Source organism: Falco rusticolus, chromosome 3 (genome assembly GCF_015220075.1).
Source record: "Falco rusticolus isolate bFalRus1 chromosome 3, bFalRus1.pri, whole genome shotgun sequence".
Taxonomy (NCBI): domain Eukaryota; kingdom Metazoa; phylum Chordata; class Aves; order Falconiformes; family Falconidae; genus Falco; species Falco rusticolus.
In genome coordinates this window covers 81426197-81446338 of record NC_051189.1, presented here as the reverse complement: position 1 = coordinate 81446338, position 20142 = coordinate 81426197, and the positions used below count along the sequence as shown (strand labels likewise).

At 43.9% G+C, this 20142-nt stretch overlaps 1 protein-coding gene across 2 annotated transcripts in view; it reads right to left on the bottom strand.

The window, feature by feature from the left end:
• The window catches only part of ADCY2 (adenylate cyclase 2), a 225080-nt gene extending 205449 nt beyond the window's left edge, over positions 1-19631 (bottom strand). The window contains exon 1 of one of the 2 annotated variants that reach the window (XM_037381364.1): positions 19013-19631. In XM_037381364.1, coding sequence (XP_037237261.1) covers positions 19013-19243 — 231 coding nt within the window. In that variant the 5' untranslated portion in view covers positions 19244-19631. The remainder of the gene's footprint in view (positions 1-19012) is intronic. The other variant, XM_037381363.1, reaches the window with a different exon arrangement.
• Between the last annotated feature and the right edge of the window lie 511 nt (positions 19632-20142).

The following is a 20142-nucleotide window of genomic DNA, read 5'->3' as shown; positions in this document are numbered from 1 at the left end:
TTGATTTCATATTCCCATATGTGTACAAAAGTTATCTCTGGTTGAAGTACAACAGCACTGTATCAGTCTGGTCATAAGCTCTTCAGTCGTTCCCCCAGCTGTTAGGAGTTCGAACAGCCTCACTTGTAGCAGCAAGGATTGCAAAAGCCAGCCCCAAATGCTGCTGTTGCAACAGCGTAAAATCCTCCACTAACCACCCGCTTGGCGCAGGGAAGCCCGGCATACATCTTCAGTGCTGGTGAAACTGTGGGCACGGTGTGCAAGTGCCCACCTGATGATGTGTAAGGTATCTAAGCATAAAGAAATAACATCGCTTTCCCCCTTGTTTTGTAGTTACTTTCTTAGTGCCCTCATAAATCTTGTTTATTGATGGGTTTTCAACTTGAGCTTTTTGATGTGACCTTTTTCCTTTCTTACATGTGTAAGACTCGTTACAATTTGAGCAAAACTAAAAATTTACATGTAAATGTGTAAATTTACAAATGCTGTCAGCATTTATACTCCCTGCCCCCCCATCTACTACCATTTACAACCCCACATTTACATCGAGACCCTTGCTGTAAGGTTCCTTCCTCTCCCTCTCCAAACTCCTTTGCCCCCTCGCAGCCCTGGCTACAGGTGTCGCACACACCGCAACACCCACCAGCTGCCAGGGGCAGCTCTGCCCCCTCCCCGCTGCTGCAAACCCAGCACCACCACACCTGCCGCACCAGGAGCCTCCCACCGCTCCCACACACAAACCCGCTACCGAACCTCATGCAATACCCTCAGCATTTCAGCAGCAGAGGAGAGGAGAGTTGCGGATCCCCTCGGCAGGGTGCATCAGCCGAGGCTCTGCTCCTGCTGACCCCGCCATATGGTCTCTAGCCTAGGAGCAGCCACCGCCCCAGCAGGTTCAAACCACGGGGAACACCAACGATGAAAGTCCACATCTGATGGTGCAGACTGCAGATTATCTCTCACAAACCCTGCTCTACCCAGCAAAAGGCAGCTCATCTTTCAGCTCGGCTTGTTCCTCCTTCCCTGTTACATTTACGAAGTCACACGTGTAAGCAATTATGATCGTGGCACCGATGGTCAGGGTATAAGCAAAAGAAGAGTCAGGAAACTGTAAGCAATGGTGCCAACTTTGCAATGCAAACACTAATCTCCCAAATATTAAAATACACACATTAAGGCTTTCAAGCACTCAGGTAGTCATACTGAAAACAAATTTATGGGCTTAAAGTTAGGCACAGAGGTAACAGAGCTGCATGAAGTAAGATACGTGCAATCTTGCACAGTAAGAGACAAAATATAAAACCTATCTGGTAGTAGTAATAGCTACAGATTTATGTCTCTGAATTTCATCATTTTTTATCATTCCCATCCCTGCAATTTGTTTCAGTGAATCGATTTAGTAATGTCAGCACCAATGTGAGCCCAGACAACACCAAAAGCATTTAATTTCAACCTTTGACTTCTGCACTTCCAAGTAGGATTGCAAAACTCTTGTTACATGGTCAGAGAAATTCAACCCTTCACCAGTGACAGGACAACATTAAGTTCCTTGCACCATTTGTCACACAGTCCAGGTCACAGCATCAAAGGAACCCACAAGCTCCTGGAGGAAGCCAAGGCTCAGGAAAAAAACAGATTTAAATGATGGGAAATTGGTATATCAGTGGCAATGATCATGCTATAAACATACTAGCGAGAATATCCACATGCACTTCTCCATGTCACTAAAAAAAGTAAAAGCACTGTGCTTTCTAGGACAGTATCGCTTCATAACAAATCAACAACATTTAGATTTCAGTTTAGAGTGTATGTATACTCATACATATTTTGATATGTATTCTATCATTGGATCAATACATCAAAATGTTTGTTCCAAATTAACAGCTAATCAGTCAACAACCTTTTTTTAAGCGTACATTGAATTCAACACCTCTGTAAGCCATTTTGATCACTAAATCTAAAATTTTATTTCTATTTTCTCCTTTTCTCCAGTTGCCTACTGCACAATTTTGCATTTTGTTTTGGTTTAAACATAGGCAGAGGGGAAAAAATAAAAACCAAAAAGTAGACCACAACGTATCAGCTCCTCATCACCGGCAGCTGAATGCAACCTCGCTGACTGCAGAGGGGTGGCACCCCCCTCAGGTGCTGAGTACAGAACAACCCGCTTCTGATGTCGCAAGCTCCTTGCATCACACTGTGCATGGCGTGAATTCTGAAGTAAAATTGAAATTTAAAGACAGAATAGTATACACATTAGGCAATTAAAAAAAAAAAAGAGAGAAAATAATTGTTATTACAATTTTAATCCTATCCAGAAATCCTTAATTTCTGTACAGGTGGATTTTTCACAATCCTGCCTGTAAAACGCACATTAATGTCAGGTCAGTAAAAGCAGGCCATAAGGCAGGGGTTTATTCTGGAAAGTTCTTATAACAATATTTTCCTATTACTTCAGAGGAACTGCATGTTTATAAAATTATACCTTTGAGAGCAGGACATGTAAAACGTAAAGCTTTCTAATCAGTATTTGCAATCATTGGTGTATTTAGCAGGCTAAAAGATGACGATGGATGCAAAGACAAATGCTGAAGGATAAATGTTCTGTTATCTTAGCCTCTCCCAAAGAGGCGGGGGGTGGGGGTGGGGGTGGTGGAGATGTGAACGCAAAAGACATTCCTTCCTTCTTTGTTGCTAGCCTCAGAAATCAAAATACACCAGAGGTAATGGAATTAAAATATCAGCATGACACTTTGGAACATAATGGCTAAGCCTGCAATACATGGATCTTGCCTGACAGCTCTGTCTTCCTAAGTGTTTTCTATCTTGCTGTCTTTTAATTACTGGAGAAATTAAGAAGCCTACTGTTAAAAAATTTTCCAACCACCATAAATTCTTCATAAATGTGTGACAATCTTTTTATCACCACTAAAATCTGAAGACTCACTTTTCATTCACCTTTCCAAAAATCACCTTCTAACATTCTACATCCTGTTCTTTCCTTTCCCAGCTAATGCCATGCCCTCAGTTTAATTTTAAACAGCAACATCACTGTAGAGCACTTCACTGTTTTATAGAAAACCTTACAGCCTGACAAAGTACTCTATAAAGATAAACAAACAAGCATTTAAAATACCCGGTTAAGCATAAAATCTTTTCCATGGTCCCTCATTTTTTCAGTACTTTTTGGGTACTTTTTCCTTTATTCTTTGTGTCTACTGGAATGAATGGAATTGACAGCAGTCTATATACAGAGGACTCCTGTTGGGATCTGAAATATCACACACTTTGAATGAACTCGAACCATTTACTATATTAAATTCCTACTAAAATCACTTGTTGCTGAGATCAATGAAACACTTTCTAAATGTAAATATAAAAATGTTCCTCAGACATTAAAACTATGTACAATTTCACACATCCATTCTCAAAAATTTTGTGTTAAAAAAGAATGTTACAGGGCTCAAGGATTACTACCTTACTGATCTCTCTATCAAAAGAGGACAGCATCTTCCTTTAACCCGACTGACTGATAGAATCTGTTTAGTTACCTCTGTAGCAAAACTTTTCCTGCAAAGTCTTTTCCAGGCCTTGGGAGAATTAGAAGGATTTTCAGAAGACATACCATCATCACCTTTCCCTTTGTAAAAGTGGACAGCATTTCAATTCCCTAGCCCCTCAATAAATAGTTCCCTACAAAGCCAAAAAGCTGCACAAGTCTCCTGGCTACTTCTGACTCTTACCCCATGGTTTTATATTCTAGTGAATTTGCTTACAGCTGACTGCACTGCATGCCATCTGCTAGACAGCTGGAAAAATCTTCATTTTATTAGGAGGTGCCATGCTCTGCTCCTGGCCAAGTAGCTGTACAGCTTCATCTAGGACTTCATCATTTAGGACAACAACTGAAAAGGTTTGGCCTGCATTCTCAGATTTCTTTTCCATCCATTCCATCACTATTAGTACCTCTTCACTTCAGAAATGGTGCAGTGTCTTTAAGCCCAGATGCTATTTCCAAGCCTACGTGGCATCTTCCAGATCCACAACCTAGAAAAACTCCTCTGCCTTTCATGCCCACCACGCCCACCATATATCTTTCAAAACATAAAGCTTTGCTTGTGCTTGTTTTTCTTCCTTAGCCACCTGGTTAGAAGCTTTCTCATGTGCCACCTTCCACCCACCCCCAACCCCACCCCCTGCCATCTTTTATAGAGCTTTGTGCAACATGTTCAAGGACACTAGCAGAAAATTAATTGAACTGTACCTTTTAATCAAGCTGTCCTGAAGTTTGTGTCAACGAAGCTTTTGTTTTTTACTAAAGCCCTATGTAATTGCATGCCTGAGATTTTCCCCCTGATTCAGCGTTCCCTGTTTGGCTTAATAGACCAATGATGACAGCATCAGGCTCAAATCCAGTTGTTTCATGATGTCTGTTGTCTTGAGAAATCCAGTTCTCTCTGTTAATGAGTCTGATGTGCAGTCCATGCTTGCCGCTAGCACACAGTGATATTTGACTCCTTGATAATCCACAATCAGTCCGGCAATTTGCACATCACATGGATCAGGTAATTCTGACTGGCATTACTACAACTGCCAAGCTGCTACATGATGTCACATATAACCAGCAAGCAGCAGTTAGGCATTCATGGCCATATTTCACAGCATTTTGTATTTGTTAGTACATGGGGACATTACTAGAATAGCAAGAATTCACTCAAATCCTTCAGATGACATTCTGGTCACCTGGAGCCTTTCATCAAATTTGAAAGTCACAAACCATGTGCGCTGTAAAGTCCTGCCCGTATAAGAAATGAGGGATTTTGCAACAGTGCAATAATTCTGCTGAAACCAAGAGGAACTGTTCTGTGACTTTATAGGGCCTGTCATAGTTAGCACAGTGGCAATCAGCCGTGTAAGTGTTGTGAACACCCTTCTGACCACCCATGTGCTTGACTGCAGTGCCAAGCACTTTTTGACAGTGGATTATTTTTAGTGAGTCCAACTACATATAGATGTTGCTCATCTTCCCACTTACTCAGTAGAAAAGAATTGTGTCCAGATGTTTCCAGGTCTGCCAGATAGCTATGAGTGAACCTCGCCTGCCTCAGTATTGTAGCGATGATTACCAGGAACACAAAGTCTGACATACCTGAGATCACAGGCTTCTCTGGTTAATGCAAAAACATCAGACCTCATAGAGGGAGTTTGGAAAGGCTCCTTGGAGGTGCTGAGGAAGAGTCAAAGGCCACGGCTGCTGTGCAAATAACAGTAATGTAAGGATAGTTAAAAGAAAAGTTCTGGAGGCAAAATACTGGTTGCTAGTGAAGAAGCAGAGAACGATGGTAGCATTCCCAGAAATGCTCCCAAAACAAGACAGGTGGACAAGCAAAGGTCCAATAAGCAGCTAAGAATATGTGTTAAAAAGGGAATTCAAACAGGGAAGTTCTGAGAACAGGGAGGGAGCCCCTAGAAGGCAGCTGAGCTTAACTGGAAAAGAATGAGTTTGCCGGCACTTCAAAGGTCATAGGAAAACACTGAAACTGAAGAGCTTATAGAAACATAGTACATGGTTTAAGAGAAGCAGTAACATGATGAAGACCTGTAATTCTCAACTAAAGGAAAGGACAGAAGTTGAATAAACTCAGGCAAGAAGGAAATGACAAAAAAAGCCAGGACAGACTCTCTTGTTAAAAATTTTGAAGAGAAATAAAACACTCATGTGAAAGTATACACCCTTCTATATAAGCACTAAAAGCCTAAGAAGCTAGATGGAAGAAGTAAAATGCCTGTTGTTAGAACATAATTTACACAATAGTCTTACTGAAAACTTGGTGGAAAAAAGACCACCAGCAGCATACTGAAAAAGCAAAAAAGACTGAAAGCCACATGCTTCAGCAGGGACTGAAGAAAGGCTTGTATTAACAACCTACGAGAACCAACAAATATCATGAAGTCCCTATGAGCCAAAAAACTAGACTGAACAGCAAAGGTTTATCAAAATAAATGACCTAGAGAACTGCTCATCCAACCACGATGGAAACTTTTAGAGATCCTACAAAACACAGAGATAAGAAAGGCTGTCAGAGAAGAAAACACAACAGGTCAAGGGATATTTCAGCGACACCCAGCTAGACTGGCTAAGGATCACAGGAGCAGATGGAAGCTGAGACAACTGTCTGTATCTCATGCACAGCTGAAAAAATAAACAAACACTCAAGTAAATAAACAACCAAAACCCCATCTATACCAAGAAAGAGAAAACACTCAATCTGATCTCAAGAAGTGGAAAGAACCTGGTCCATAAACCACTACCCTTGAGGAGCTGCTTTATAACAATGACAAAGCTTGTTAAGCAAACAGATGAATAACAAAACCCAAGCACTCAAATTGAAAGGGGGAGCTAGAAGCTTACAGATCAAAATCTTTGTAGCTGGCCTGAAGACACTATAAAACTCAGAGGCACAGGCCAGAAGTTAATGAATTCCCCAAAATTACTTGAGAAAGACAAAACCACAACCAGAATGCCTGAACAGCCAAGCAGGAAAGCTTCTAAAAATTATCTTCCAAAAAATAAAACCTTAAAGGTGGTAATAAAAAGGATCATAAAATTTATCAGGATTAATATAAAGACTTAATAATGCAGGCCAAGAAAAGAGCCTGAGAAATCATTTTAAGAGTATAAAAACAAGTAGTAAATTATTTTTGAAACTTAATCAGGAGTTGGCAGCCTGCTAAAGGACTTCTAAGCAAACAGATGATGCAGGTGTTGAACAGAACAGTTAGAGAGGAGCAGACTAGCAGAAAGGAGGTGTGGGGAGGTTGTATCTGTGCTCAGCATGGGGTTGTTCTCATTCCAGAATATTCTATACAGGGTGAACACACCAGAATATCTGTCTCAGACTGAAGTATCAGTGTAAGGCATTACAGAGGAAAGCAGGAACACGAAATGTAAAAAGAATCACCACAAGCAGATAGGGTTCATCAGAAAGGGACAATGGGACTACAAGGAGAAAGAGCTAAAACTGTAGTAACACGTAACCTCCACCCAAGTGTGTCCCAGTATCCAAAGTCAGGAATATGGTGTGATGCCAGTCTCTACTGGGATCCCTCTCAAGGCCTAAGGGAAGTATCGGTAGGCCTGGTATCTATCCTGAGAAAACTGCTTATGAACAAAGGTCCCACAGTGCCCACAAAAGTCCTCAGGAATCCTAGGGTATATGTTGTTCAGCACATCCCTAAAAAAAATTGGGAAAAGGGGTGAACAGCAATCTGACAAAGATGAGGGCCAACTACAAAGAATTACAAAATGTTCTCGTAATAGTCACTAGTGAGCAAGAAAATGGCAGATGAATTTCAGGGGAGATGTGTATGAAGTGAGGCAGCTCGGACAAATCAATCCTAATTCTATACACATGACAACAGGTTCTGTTTGACTAGTAACACTTAGAAACTGAGATATTTGGTGTTTATCATAGTTAGAGCCATGAAAACATCACTTTGGTGCTCACTAGCAGTCAAAAAACAACCCAAATGCAGAACACAGGAAAAGAATAAACATGAGAGAACATCATGATACGACCTCAATATATGATAAACATGGTAAACAATTCTGGTCCTTGTGCTGGTTTTGGCTGGGATAGAGGTAATTTTCTTCACAGTAGCTATCAGGGGGCTGTTTTGGATTTGTGATGAAAACACCGCTGATAATGCAGAGATGTTTTTGTTACTGCTGAGCCGTGCTCACACAGAGCCAAGGCCTTTTCTGCCCCTCACCCCCCCACCAGCGAGCAGGCTGGGAGGGCACAGGAAGCTGGGAGGGGACACAGCTGGGACAAGCTGAGCCCGACTGACCGAAGGGATATTCCGTAACATATGGCACCGGGCTCGGCATATAAGGCTGGGGGAAAAAGAAGGAAGGGGAGGATGTTCAGACTGATGGCATTCCCAAGGAACTGCTACACATGCTGGAGCTCTGCTGTTCTGAGGATGGCTGAACCCCTGCCCGCCCATGGGAAGTGGTGGATGAATTCCTTCTTTTGCTTTGCTTGCACACACGGCTTTTGCTTTACCTATTAAACTGTCTCTATATCAACCCATGAATTTTCTCACTTTTACCCTTCCATCTCCCCCATCCCACTGGAAGCAGAGAAAGCAAGTGGCTGTGTGAGACTTAATTGTCAGCTGGGGTTAAACCAAAACAATCCTTCCACCATCACCACTTCCAAATCAATGCAAATGAACCAGAAAAGACAGGTTTCCAAAGATGGTCAAAGCTGCAACACAGTGGCTATACACTGAAGGAGCAACACGTATTTAAGGTTTCTCTTCTCTGCATGGAGTGAGCACAACTGTCCTTTGATACAGCTCTTTTGGTTTTTAAAAGCAGTGTCCATTTCAGACAAACAGGGAACAACCTCCCCTTGAGCTACCCGCATGCGAATGTGTAGTAAGGGAACCCCATGAGCCTGTGATTATTCCTACTATATCGTATGCCATGCGATAGAGGACAGACACCTATCCCTGCCAGAAACACAATTAGCAGAATGAGCAAGTGTCTGCTTGTATATTTTATATACATAAATATGCCCCGTGCAAACCCCATGCACCCAAGCTGAACAGTGAGCAGCTTTTTCTATTTCTTTATACATCCGCATTTGTCATATTGGCAGTTTTCTCTCTCTTGATTTATTTTCCATTGATTTGTATCCTCTCATCTTGTTAACCACACGTCATATAAAATCTGTCAACGTGTACAACCATTTATTTAATAAGCTGAGGTTCAGAGGGCCCACAGGGGGTCAGGGAACATGAGCAGGACTACCATTGCTTTCGGTCATCCAGCACCATCTCGATTTTCTTTCAGGATGGCAATTATCAGAAGCAGCTCTACTTTAAGACATTTAATAGCCTATGGAAAGCAAGATGGTCCAGCTCAGTTACTACAACACTCAGGTGGTGCGCTTACAAAATGGTCCTGCCCAATGACTCTAGCTGGCAGCCACAGAAGATAAACCATGTCCCAGAGAGCAATAACACTTAATCACATTCTGCTGCCTCAAGTGTCCACTTCAGAAGAGAGCTGAGACAATATCCAGAAAAGACAGCAAAAGTTTATACTTAGATGAAACAAATTATTTTAGGCTTCAGAGCTAATGAGCACCTACTCATAGCATTTAGGTTATTTTTAATGTAAATGTAGCGATCAACACATTATTCTTGCATGCTTTATTCTTTATTCAGATATTGGTTCTGGGTTCCTCTCAAAAAATGTGGCTTAATAACTTAGTTTAGCTTGTTGTTCAGATGTTCTCAAAATCTTTCCTCCTATTGCCAAAATAATCTTAAAGAAACTCTCCAATAAATACAACTACTATTCACGCAACATCCCAAAATGTGGATACATGAAAATAAATTGAGTAAAACACTTATGAAAAATGTATGCTTTGCAGTTAAATATATTCAAAATATGTCAGTGTTGAAAGAGCTCCATCAGTTAAACATTATGAATAATACATTCCTTCACAGGACTCAGAGATATGTTTTCCAGATTAACTGCACTGTAACACATATTAAAAGTGAAATTATGGCCTCCCTTGTACCCATACACACCCATGGAAGTCAGAAATACTGAAGTACTCATTCAATTCTTTGAACTATTTAATAGTGACAGTTATATATTTTGGCTGTCACTTTTAAAGTGAAGCTAAAAGGTGGCTTTCCCCCACCACTTTATTTCCAACATAATAATCTGAGATTTTGTCTGTAATTAAGAAAAAATGTCAAGATGGAACTTGTATACAAGTAAAGATCACAAGACTTGAATCAGGGAGCACATGAGTTTCAGCACATGAGGAAGCAGTGATCGTTTTAAAGGTCTGTTTAATGATGAAAAAAGTAAGCTTAGGCTTCTATGTCTCCCAGGTCTTTTAAAAACACATTTTGAAAGAATATTCCACAGATTTAACATATCGGCATAACAAGGTAACATGAAAAATAGTTTTAATATTGAAAAGTCACTACTGTCATTGTGTAATTACTTTTCAAGTTTTTTCCTAAGGTTTTGCAATTACTTACTAAACACAGTTAATATTACAACAGAAAATGTTCTTAAAGTTTACTCCCCTAAGGACACTTTCCACACTTTCATATGTCTCTCAGTTCAACCAGCTTCCAACCAAAGACATTTTTTATTTCATTTTTGACTCTAGGGTCAGTCCCACATTCTGCAGTGGGTATAACTTCTAGAATGGTAAAATTTCAAATAAGCTAACCAACATGTTAACTTACACTTGATATATAACTGTGCCAAACAGCTTTATAAAGGGAAAACTTCACACACATTCACAGGAAATTGAGCAAAAGGGATTCTTCAAACCCAGGCATCTCTATGTAGTATTAGCTGAGGTCTTATTTAACAGTATACTGTTACCCCATTGCATAAGGCACAGGTAAGAAAATATAAAAACCCAAGAAATCAAAAACAATCTGGTAAATTGTACAAAACAGACATCACATCACTTGAAGAAGTGTCTAAAATCCCACCACCTACCAGTTGAGTTTGGAAATGGGGCAGAAAACAAGCCCACGTGAGAGACTGTGGCCAGTTACTGGCACAAGCTGGCAGGGTGCCAGCATGGCTTACAGGACCAGCTACTGGCCTGGACAACCTACCACCTCCTAGGTCTTGGCTGGAGTAGACTGTGCTCAGACCGCTGTGCCACTAGAAAGAACCACCACAGTGGCTGCATCAAAGAAATTTAATCCATCCACCTGCCAGGGCATATAAAGCAAGAGAAGACACCTAGGAGGAACAGCTGAGGGAACTGGGTATGTTTAGTCTGGAGAAAAGCAGACTCAGGGGACACCTTACCACTCTCTACAACTACCTGAAAGGAGGCTGTAGCGAGGTGGGTGTTGGCCTCTTTTCCCAAGTAACAAGTGATAGAACAAGAGGAAATGTCCTCAAGTAGTACCAGGGGAGGTTTAGATTGGATATTAGGGGGAAAAAAAATCACCAAAAGGGTTATCAAGCATTGCAACAGGCTGCCCAGGGAAGTGGTTGAGTCACTGTAGATGTGGTGCTTAGGGACATGGTTTAGTGGTGGACTTGGCAGTCCTAGATTAACAGTTGGACTTGACGATCTTAAGGGTCTTTTCCAATGTAAATGATTCTATCATTCCAGAAGAGCAAGAGCAGCAGCAAGCAGGTGCTGAGCCAAATTCAAAGAGCATCTGTTTTCTTAAAACACGTTGCAGGAGAAATAATGTGTCTGAGTCTGCAGTCTAAGTTCAGCCTTGATGGAAAAGCAGCAGGGGGAATCTAGTCTTCCTATGATTTTCCTGCAGTGATGACCAAAGTACTAGCAACTTGGAGACAGGGATGGAATTTTTACCTGGAGTGGAAGGACAGCAATCCACTTATTCAGTCAGTGGGCAGGTCCACTGTGTATGCCATAACATTTAGGGTCTTTAAGAGGTCCCACAGCACACAGTTCAGCTGCCTGAGGAGGTTGGTGGAAAAACCAAGTTCTAACTACTTTTGCAAACCCCAGTGAGTGGCTCTAAAAAGCCATCAGTCCACATGGGATCTCACGAGACTATCCAATGATCAAACACCAGACTGGTTGCATCTGAAGCTATAAGAGAAACATACCCAGGCCACAGCACATCTTACCCCAGCTGCCCTCTGGAGCACACTCTGAGCATACAACCAGAAGTCACTGCAGCTGCACTCTGGAGCTCAGCTTCCCGGTTAGAGAAACCAAATCTAGAACCACGGACAGAGGAAGAAGTGGATGCTCAGACAACAGACCTGAGGGCAAGGCTGAGAGGTCAGTGGTGATGGGTGCTGCTTCCTCTGCTTCCCCCAGACACAAGCCTGGAACAGGTTCTCTCCAGGTACAGAAAGGGACTTCTACATCACGTAAGACACACTAAAAACAGGAGTTCTATTTACAGACAAGAGATAAAGAAAATGTTTCTAGACAGGTTAGAGAAACACACAACCAGGAGGATAAGTGTAGAGACAACCTCACACCCCTCTGCACAGATGGTGTGATTGTCACCTGAATTTTCAGTGTCACCTGAATAAGGTTCAGTGTCCAGAGGTTGCTTATTCAAGATATAAAAACAAAAAGTCTGGAGGTCTGGAGAAGAAAATGTGTGGAGCTGTTCTTTTTTGCTAATTCACTTGTTTTGGGATTTGGATCCCCAAACCAGATGTTTAATCTGTTGCCATCTTCCCATCATCATGTATCATTAAAGTTTGCGCTGATTCAGTTCTTCCTGAAATACGAAGAAGCCACTGTGGCAACACTTAGCTTGTTCGGGACCACAGCTTGGTGTGACGGGGGTGTAGGCAGAGGATGAAACACTACAGGTGTTCGGCTGCACTTTGTTCCCATGACACTGACACACCCCGTGGCTCAAGAGATTTGCAGATCACTTCTGTTTTAAATGTCCATGCTGCTATCAGCTTGGAGTGATGCATGGTGCAGTCTGGAAGATTCCAGTGACTACTACCATTGCAACAAAGGGAAGTTTTCTTATTCACAGGATAAAAATAGGGCCTGTGAACTCCGGTTAATGTCCTTAACCTAGGAGACATCTTGAAGGCTCAACCAAAGAAACCTATTCACCATTTTTACAGGAGTTTTTAAGATCCTCACAAATGGGTCAGGTATCTTTGTCCACAACATGGAACTTGAAACCAATTTTAAAATATTTAAGGAAGATAAGCGGAGAGGTATTTACAGGGCCATGGCAGATCCACGATGAAGTTGCAATACATGATTTGTGAATCCACATACCTGGTTTGATGCTGATAAAGACAGCAGACAATCGTAGCCCAATCCATCATCTGTCTTACTGCCACTGCACCTCAGTAAACAACAGCTCTAGTCAGGACATTATTTTTCATTTTTGTCAGCTGCAGTAATGATGCGGAGTTGTGGATCCACCATTTTGAGTCACAATCTGTGACATTAATTAAGCTTTTCATTGCCAGGGTAAGATTACAGTTAAAGGCTAAGTATTTTTCCAACATAGCTATACCTATGGTTTTATCCAGCTCTTATTCAGTGTTTGAGTTATTCAATACGAAGGATGAAACAGAGGTATGCAAAGTGAGGTTGGGGATAGTTTTCTGTTTCTAGGCTTGTTAGGCACTGGCAAATGAGACAAGCTCTTAGCAGCATTAAAAGTAACCACAGATATACTGGGAGTGTCATTAGCAAATGAGACAAAAAAATGGCCCAAACTGACGTCGTACCAAGGAATGAAAACAGACACAAAACTAGGCAATTCTTGCTTCAGACAGGAGGATGTGGCAACCTTTACAGTTCTGACTAAAGAGGTAATATGGGCTATAAAAGTCATGCTCAGACAACCAAAGATACTACTGGAAGGAACATTTGGCAGGGACAGCAGTATCCTAAGGCTGTATCAAATAGCCAGAAACTATAGCTGGAAGAATATATTGTAATATGGTGCCTAGAGGCAAGAAAAAAAATTAGAAACATAGGATTTCCTCATGGAACACTTTTATAGGGGGCTTGAAAGCAGAGCTGTATGCTCAATTATAGCTGGAATTATAGAAAGAAAAGGCATTATAAACACACTAATGTTTCGTTTGCATTCTTCCTCATCTTGGTAGTAGCAATAATCTGGCAGAATGTGTTTAAGAAGAGGTAGGATACCTCCTGGGCACAACAACCCCAGCATCAAGCATGTAAACAACCCTGTCTCTGCTTGTCCTTCAATTAGTGAGGATTTTTCTACTTCATTACCTTTACTGTGACTTAGCTTTATTTTTGGTGGAATGGATATGCTAGAGTTTGAAAACAGCATAGCAGTTCCTTTGGCTTCCTTTCAGTCTGCAAGGATTCCAAGGAATGCTTTCAGACCCTGGGTATTCTTAGATGTTGGGAAGACAGTGCTTTTGAACCAAAAAAGCTTCATATTACACAGGGCTGATTTCAAAGGATTTCCTAAAACTGAGAGCACATGTAAACTCACAATACGGCTGGGAACTTACGAAGTGGCTGCGTTATTCTGTGTGGTTAGGTTGTAACAGAGCACCTCACGAACAGGGATAGAACATCACCACAGTGTCAGCATGGTGACCTTTTGGTGTGGATGGATGAATTTTTCAGATCCAGAGAACTGATGAAAACATTACCAGAGACACACAGCAGAGGCCTTTATGCAGACACACAATCCCTTGAGACACTGTGATGAGAATGATGAAACATGTCTTCCAAAGCTATTTTTTCACATGGACTTGGAGACTTTCCTCCCTCCATTTCAGGATGAGATTCTGATTATGGAAATCTAGAAGGTTTCAACTGATGTCCAGTTTTTACCAGAAGCAGCAAGGATTTATTTTAGACAGAGTATGACCAATTAGAGAGCGGGAGGATTTGCTGTCATCCCAACCAAGGGCTCAAAGAACCTGGCATACCCCAGTTCAAGCCCCAGGAGGTTTACAGGACTCTTCCGACCCTCTTCTCTTTGCACAGAGAAAGCTCCCTGCCAGCCAGGTTAGCAGCTAAAAAGTTTCCATGTACTTCTTCAGAATGAGGCAGCTACTCTGCTTCCATGCAGGATCAGCTAAAGGTAAATTCAGTCAATCTGCTGCCAGAAAACCAGTTTCTGCAGAACGTACGTCTGCCATGTTGCAGGTATACCTCCCTAGTTAATTATATTCCCCCTTTAAGAATGATTGTCTACTCCCACTTTTGCTACAGAAGATATTTGGGCATGTCAGTGATGTAGGTGTGCAGCCAACCTTTAGTTTCTGCAATTTATGAATCAGTAAAAAGGTTCAGGCATCATAAGTGAGCCTACCAGCATGACCATAAACTTTTCAGGAACTTCAAAGCAGTGGTTGAGGGGGATAAGTAATACTTCTGCTCCACAGACAGTCATTAGAGCTGCTAGATCAAAGCCATCTCAGATTTTTAGAAGTGGGAAGGCATCACAATGCCATGCTGTAGAAGCACTTTTCACTCAACAGATGCTCCACTTGGCCAATGATATCAAGAAGCTTGCAGCTCCACATCAACATCAACGCATCAACAACCACATCTTAAGAGCTTTACAAGGTCACACATAGCAGCAAGGATTTGGGAGACAGATGAGGGCTGCAGACTAGTGTTAAAGGTAAACACAGCATAGCAGGCTTGCAGTCTTTGAGCAAGGGGTACAGGCCAGTCTAAAAGAAAACACATGTCTATCTTGCAGCAGATGGGTGGAGCTTGTGTTTTGGGAAAAGGGACAGACAGAAGATCTTGACAGGCTTAGGTCTTATCCCACTTATGCCACAAGTGCTACAAGATTCTGATATCCCTGAACTGTAGATTTTTATTGACACCTCTCTCTATGGACTGGGCACTCTTTATGTCTAGAAAATACATGGATAAAGGAAAGCTAATGGCCTTCCAATAAATTGTACAATTGGGTTATTATTACTGTTTTGAGTCAGTTTTGTTTAATCATGTACACAACTGCAGGTATTTCAGATACACTCACCTTTTACATTATGAATTTTAAAATGGCATTTTTTTCTCCTACAAATTGCAGTTATAATAGATATGCTCTGGCCAGATATAAAACTGTTCTAGATACCACTAAAAACGGTCATAAGTTTTTAGTACTGAAAAGGGAGTTGGTCCTACATATTATATTGAAAGAACAAGTCAATAACCAGACAGAAAATGAAGCTGACCTCTGGCATTTATAAGCACTGGAAGGTTTTCACAGGTTTGGAAAATAATTTACTCTCTATCGATTAAAGCAGCAGCTAAACATGGATGACTGATCTCATTTTGCCAGATTTCAGTTCACGCTAGGTACAGAGAAATACAGAGGGTACTCTGACACAGTAAATTCAAAGGTTGATACTATCACTACATTATTTAAAACTCCAAGCTGTGAACGGTCATCTTTCAAGCAGACTCTGGGAGTCTTATATCTGAGGTTTGAGGAGGTAGAGTGCTTAATTTCAAAAGTCAAAATCACAATGGTTTTCTGAAACAAACAAACCCAAAATCTCCCAATAAACCTCTCTCAGTAACAACAGCAGAACATTGTCTGAAAGAAAAGTAATCAGATTTCCAGACATACTTTGTAAGTAATCTTGTTTACTGTAATTTTGCAACAGCTTTTATAAATTTTTCATCTGAAATCAGGAAGGCTACTGCTTGTATTCTGACAGGTTGAGATAGCTGAGTAAGTGGAATACATCCCTATGTGGCTGTGTTTGGAAACAGTTAAGAATATATTGCCAAAAAAGACCCCACAAAAAAAAAAAAAGAAAAAAGAAAAACTCCAACAACAACAAAAAAATCCAAAACTCAGACATCAGTGTGATATATTTTTACAACCAAATAAAACATTAAAATAGAAGGAAAAACTTCCATTGGTTTCAGGGATTTTTTTAAGAAAGCCTAGAACATAAAAACGGCTCATGCTTCACTAATATCCATCTTTTCTTAACAATGTTCAGTCCCACATTCCACGTTTTAAGCTGTTCTTTGAAGTACAAGCAAGAAAGATGAATCGAGAGTTACAGCGAGTCATTTTGGAGTTTTGTTTCCACAACGGGGTTAAGTAATTTCAGTAAAATCTTAACTGCTTTGTACAAAAACTAAAGGAAACAACTGTTAAGAAAGATTTCCTTTAACTTCAAACACACAGCACAGACCTACACAGAACTATCCCATTTCACTTCCATTGCACCTCCTCTAAAAAATTAAATCTTTTGTCAAAACAATCATATACGTATCAGATCTGCAAAATAAAGACAAGGATGTTAATATTGTCTCTCGTGGCTCAGTCACTCCTAACTCCATGCCCCTTTTATATCATCAGACATACACCAAAGAAAAAGACTAAGATTCCGCAGCTATATAAAAAGAGTATTCTTTATTCAGATGCAGGAGAAACAGATCTAAACCTTCAGGAACATTTTAATCACAAACGCAACCAGAGCTGAGTATAATAAAACGCTTTTAGGTGAAACGCCGGGCAGGGCTCCAAAGGATTTTGTCCAACATCCTGTGGCTGGAAGTCCATACAGGCAAGCTTTCTCTCTGCCTGAAATTACTTTCATCCGTCAACTGGAAACTTTAAGGATGAACCCCACCTCTCTCTCCACTCACCCATCCAGTTGTTAGCCACAAGAAGATAAAGGCTCAGGAAAAAGGTTTTAAAAGCATTTTCTTTCCTTTTCCGGTATGTCTGGAATTCCAGACTGAACTATAAAATTCACTCTTTCTGAAGTAGTAACGCCTGGCAAGACTCAGCCAACTCAATTTTGTTTCCGTAACTTTCAGCAGTCCTTCAATCTGGGCCCAGTGTTATGCCACTGTTGTTACCGTGAAGGATTTATCTCAAGAATAATGAGGTAATACAGAATTATTTACCTCAAAGAAACATACGAAAATAAGTATGTGCTACTTGTAAACAGGCTGTCACTAGTACCATGACCAAAAGGTATGAAATGTAGTGCTAAACACTGTCAAACCCAAGTTCTGCCACCTTGACTGTAGGCGAGTATTGTGTACGTCTCCGCACATAACTATGTCTCAGCTTCAGCATCTGATGGACTTCCAGTTCCATCACTGGCCCCTTCAGCCCTGATGGACAAGCACCCAAGTCAACACACCAGAATGAGATAAGGTGTCGAACCTGTATTTTGTACACAGAGCTCCAAAACGGAAACATTTAAGCATTAAACAACTGAATTATGAGGCCATTACTGGCCTCACATCAGCTCTTTTACAACTGTTCTGTATTTAGTAGGAATGGCACTTCAAACAAATAGCTCAAAATACAAATACCAAAAGGAAATAAACCGCCGATTAACTCTATGTTTAGCTAATCCTGCAAGCATTTCCTGCAGCTTTTAAGACAAAAGTTTGGTCATAACAAGCAAGAAAGCAGGATTCTCCATCTGTTTAAGCCCTGTTCAGTGCACTGCCTCTGGAAGTGAAATCCGTTAGATTATACTAACCTACCCATCCTTGCTCTTAGAGATCCCCAGCTCTATTCAATAAACATTAAGCCTTCCAGAAGACCATTAGAAGATTAAAAAAACACACGCGAACAACAGCCTGAGACCCCTCAAATCCCCGTTCATTACTTCAGAAGTACACAGTAATGCAAACAGCCTGTCTCTAATCATTAACAGCAGGAAAACTCTGAAAGGAGCAAGAATTTTACTGCCCTCTGCAGCTTTTCCTTTGCGTTCAAGGCAAGGGCAAAACGCCACAGCTTTCTGGGCGAGATAAACTGATAGCGGCTGTCACCTGCCGCTGCGACGCCCTGTGCCTCCCAAGGGCTGGCAGCCCCGCACCGGGCACGCAGCAGGGGCGTCCGACCCACCGGGCTTCACCGCCCCCAGAGCCGCGGGCAGCGCTGCCCCGAGGGCTTCCTGGAGAAAATGGGTCAAACACTAGAAAACGGTATTGCGGGGACGGGGGGACACACAGGGCGGGGGGGGGGGGGGGGGGGGGGCGGACACGACGGGCAAGGACGGAACGGCTCCTGCTCCCCTGCCATGAAAATGTTACTTCAGATACCGGTGCGGACTGCATTCGTGTGCGGCGATGTAAACCCTGCCACTAGCGGGGCCGACACGGCTGCGCTGCCAGTTGGAAGGGAGCAGCGCCAACGAATTAAGTGAATTAAACTCGATGCGCTTGTTGACTCAGTTTCTGCTCCATCAGCCGCGCTGCCGCTGTTCCAGCGCCGCCTCAAAACGTCGGGCTGCAAACTTCGGGCGGGGGGTCCCCGCGCCCCGCCGCCGCCGCCGCCCGCCGCCACCCCGCCGCCGCCCGCCGCCAACTTTCCTCCGCAGGAGCGGCAGCACCGGCGCTCGCCCGGCCCGGCCCGGCCCGCCCCGCCCGGCCCCGCTCGGCGGAGGGCGCCCGGTGCGGCGACGGCAGCCGGGCGGGGGCGGCGGGGACGCCGGGCGGCGCGGGTCCCGGACCGGGAGAGCGTCTCTTACCAGCCCGGAGGCGAAGAAGACGGCGAGCAAGGCCAGGCAGGCGCCCATCACGATGAGGAGCAGGAAGACGATGAGCGGGTGCTGCTGGCTCATGCAGTAGTAGGACTCGTAGAGCCAGTCCCGGGAGCGGGACTGCTCGCCGCTCGCCCCGCAGCCGCCGCCGCCCGCCTGCTCTGCCCGCTCCAGCAGGTAGCGGCGTCTCCTCCTCATCATCATCGCTTCTTGCCACATCGGGCAGAGCCCGCGCAACTCCCTCAGCGCCGCCGCCGCCGCCGCTGCTGCAGGAGGCAGCCGGGGAGTGGAGCGGAGCGCGCTCCCGCGCGGGAGGCGGAGAGGAGGAGCCGCGGCGGCGGCGGCGGCATGGTGCGCCGGGCGGCCGAGCCGCGCAGCCAGCCCGGGGCTTGGTGCGCCTCCGGAAGGCACCACCCCGCACGCACATGCCTTGCCCGGCTCCGCAGGCGGTGGGGGCGGGAGCCGCGCTCCTCCTCGCTGGGGAGGGGAGCGGGCGGCCGCCCGGAGCGAGCGCCCAAGGGCGGCGGGAGGCGCCTCCGCCCCGGCGACCGTGAGCGCAGCCCCTGCCCCGCGTCCCTCCGCCCCGGCGCCGGGAGATGCCCGAGGGTCAGGGCCGCCCGCCGCGCCCCGCCGCCCGGCCCCCGCCCGCCTGCAACCGAGAGGCCTCGCCGCCCCCCGAGGGCTCCGGTGCTCCCGCAGGTGCCTCCCCCGACGGCGGCGGGGGGGGCGCCCAGTGTCGCCACCGCCCCCCGCGGGCCCGGCGCTGCCCGAGGGGAGCCCGCAGCGGGGCCGTGCGGGGCCGCGCCTCCCGGCGCAAGGGGGAGACAGGTCTGAAGATCTCCGTGAAGTGACTCCGGGGAGCAGGGGGCTGGCCGGCGCTCTTTCGCTGGGTGCCTTTCCCGGGGGCTGAATCTGCTCGTTAAAAATCACAACTCGTTTTTTGTCACAACCGGGCATTCACGTTAGGAAGCAGCGTGACACACATTTTCACCAGCTTTCCTTGCACTGAAGGACTTAGTTATTCCTAACAAAGCTGGCACTTGAAACAAACTGGACATGTAACTCACTAAACTTACCATCTGTCATGCACAGCATTTACCGGGTAAAGCTCTGCAAGC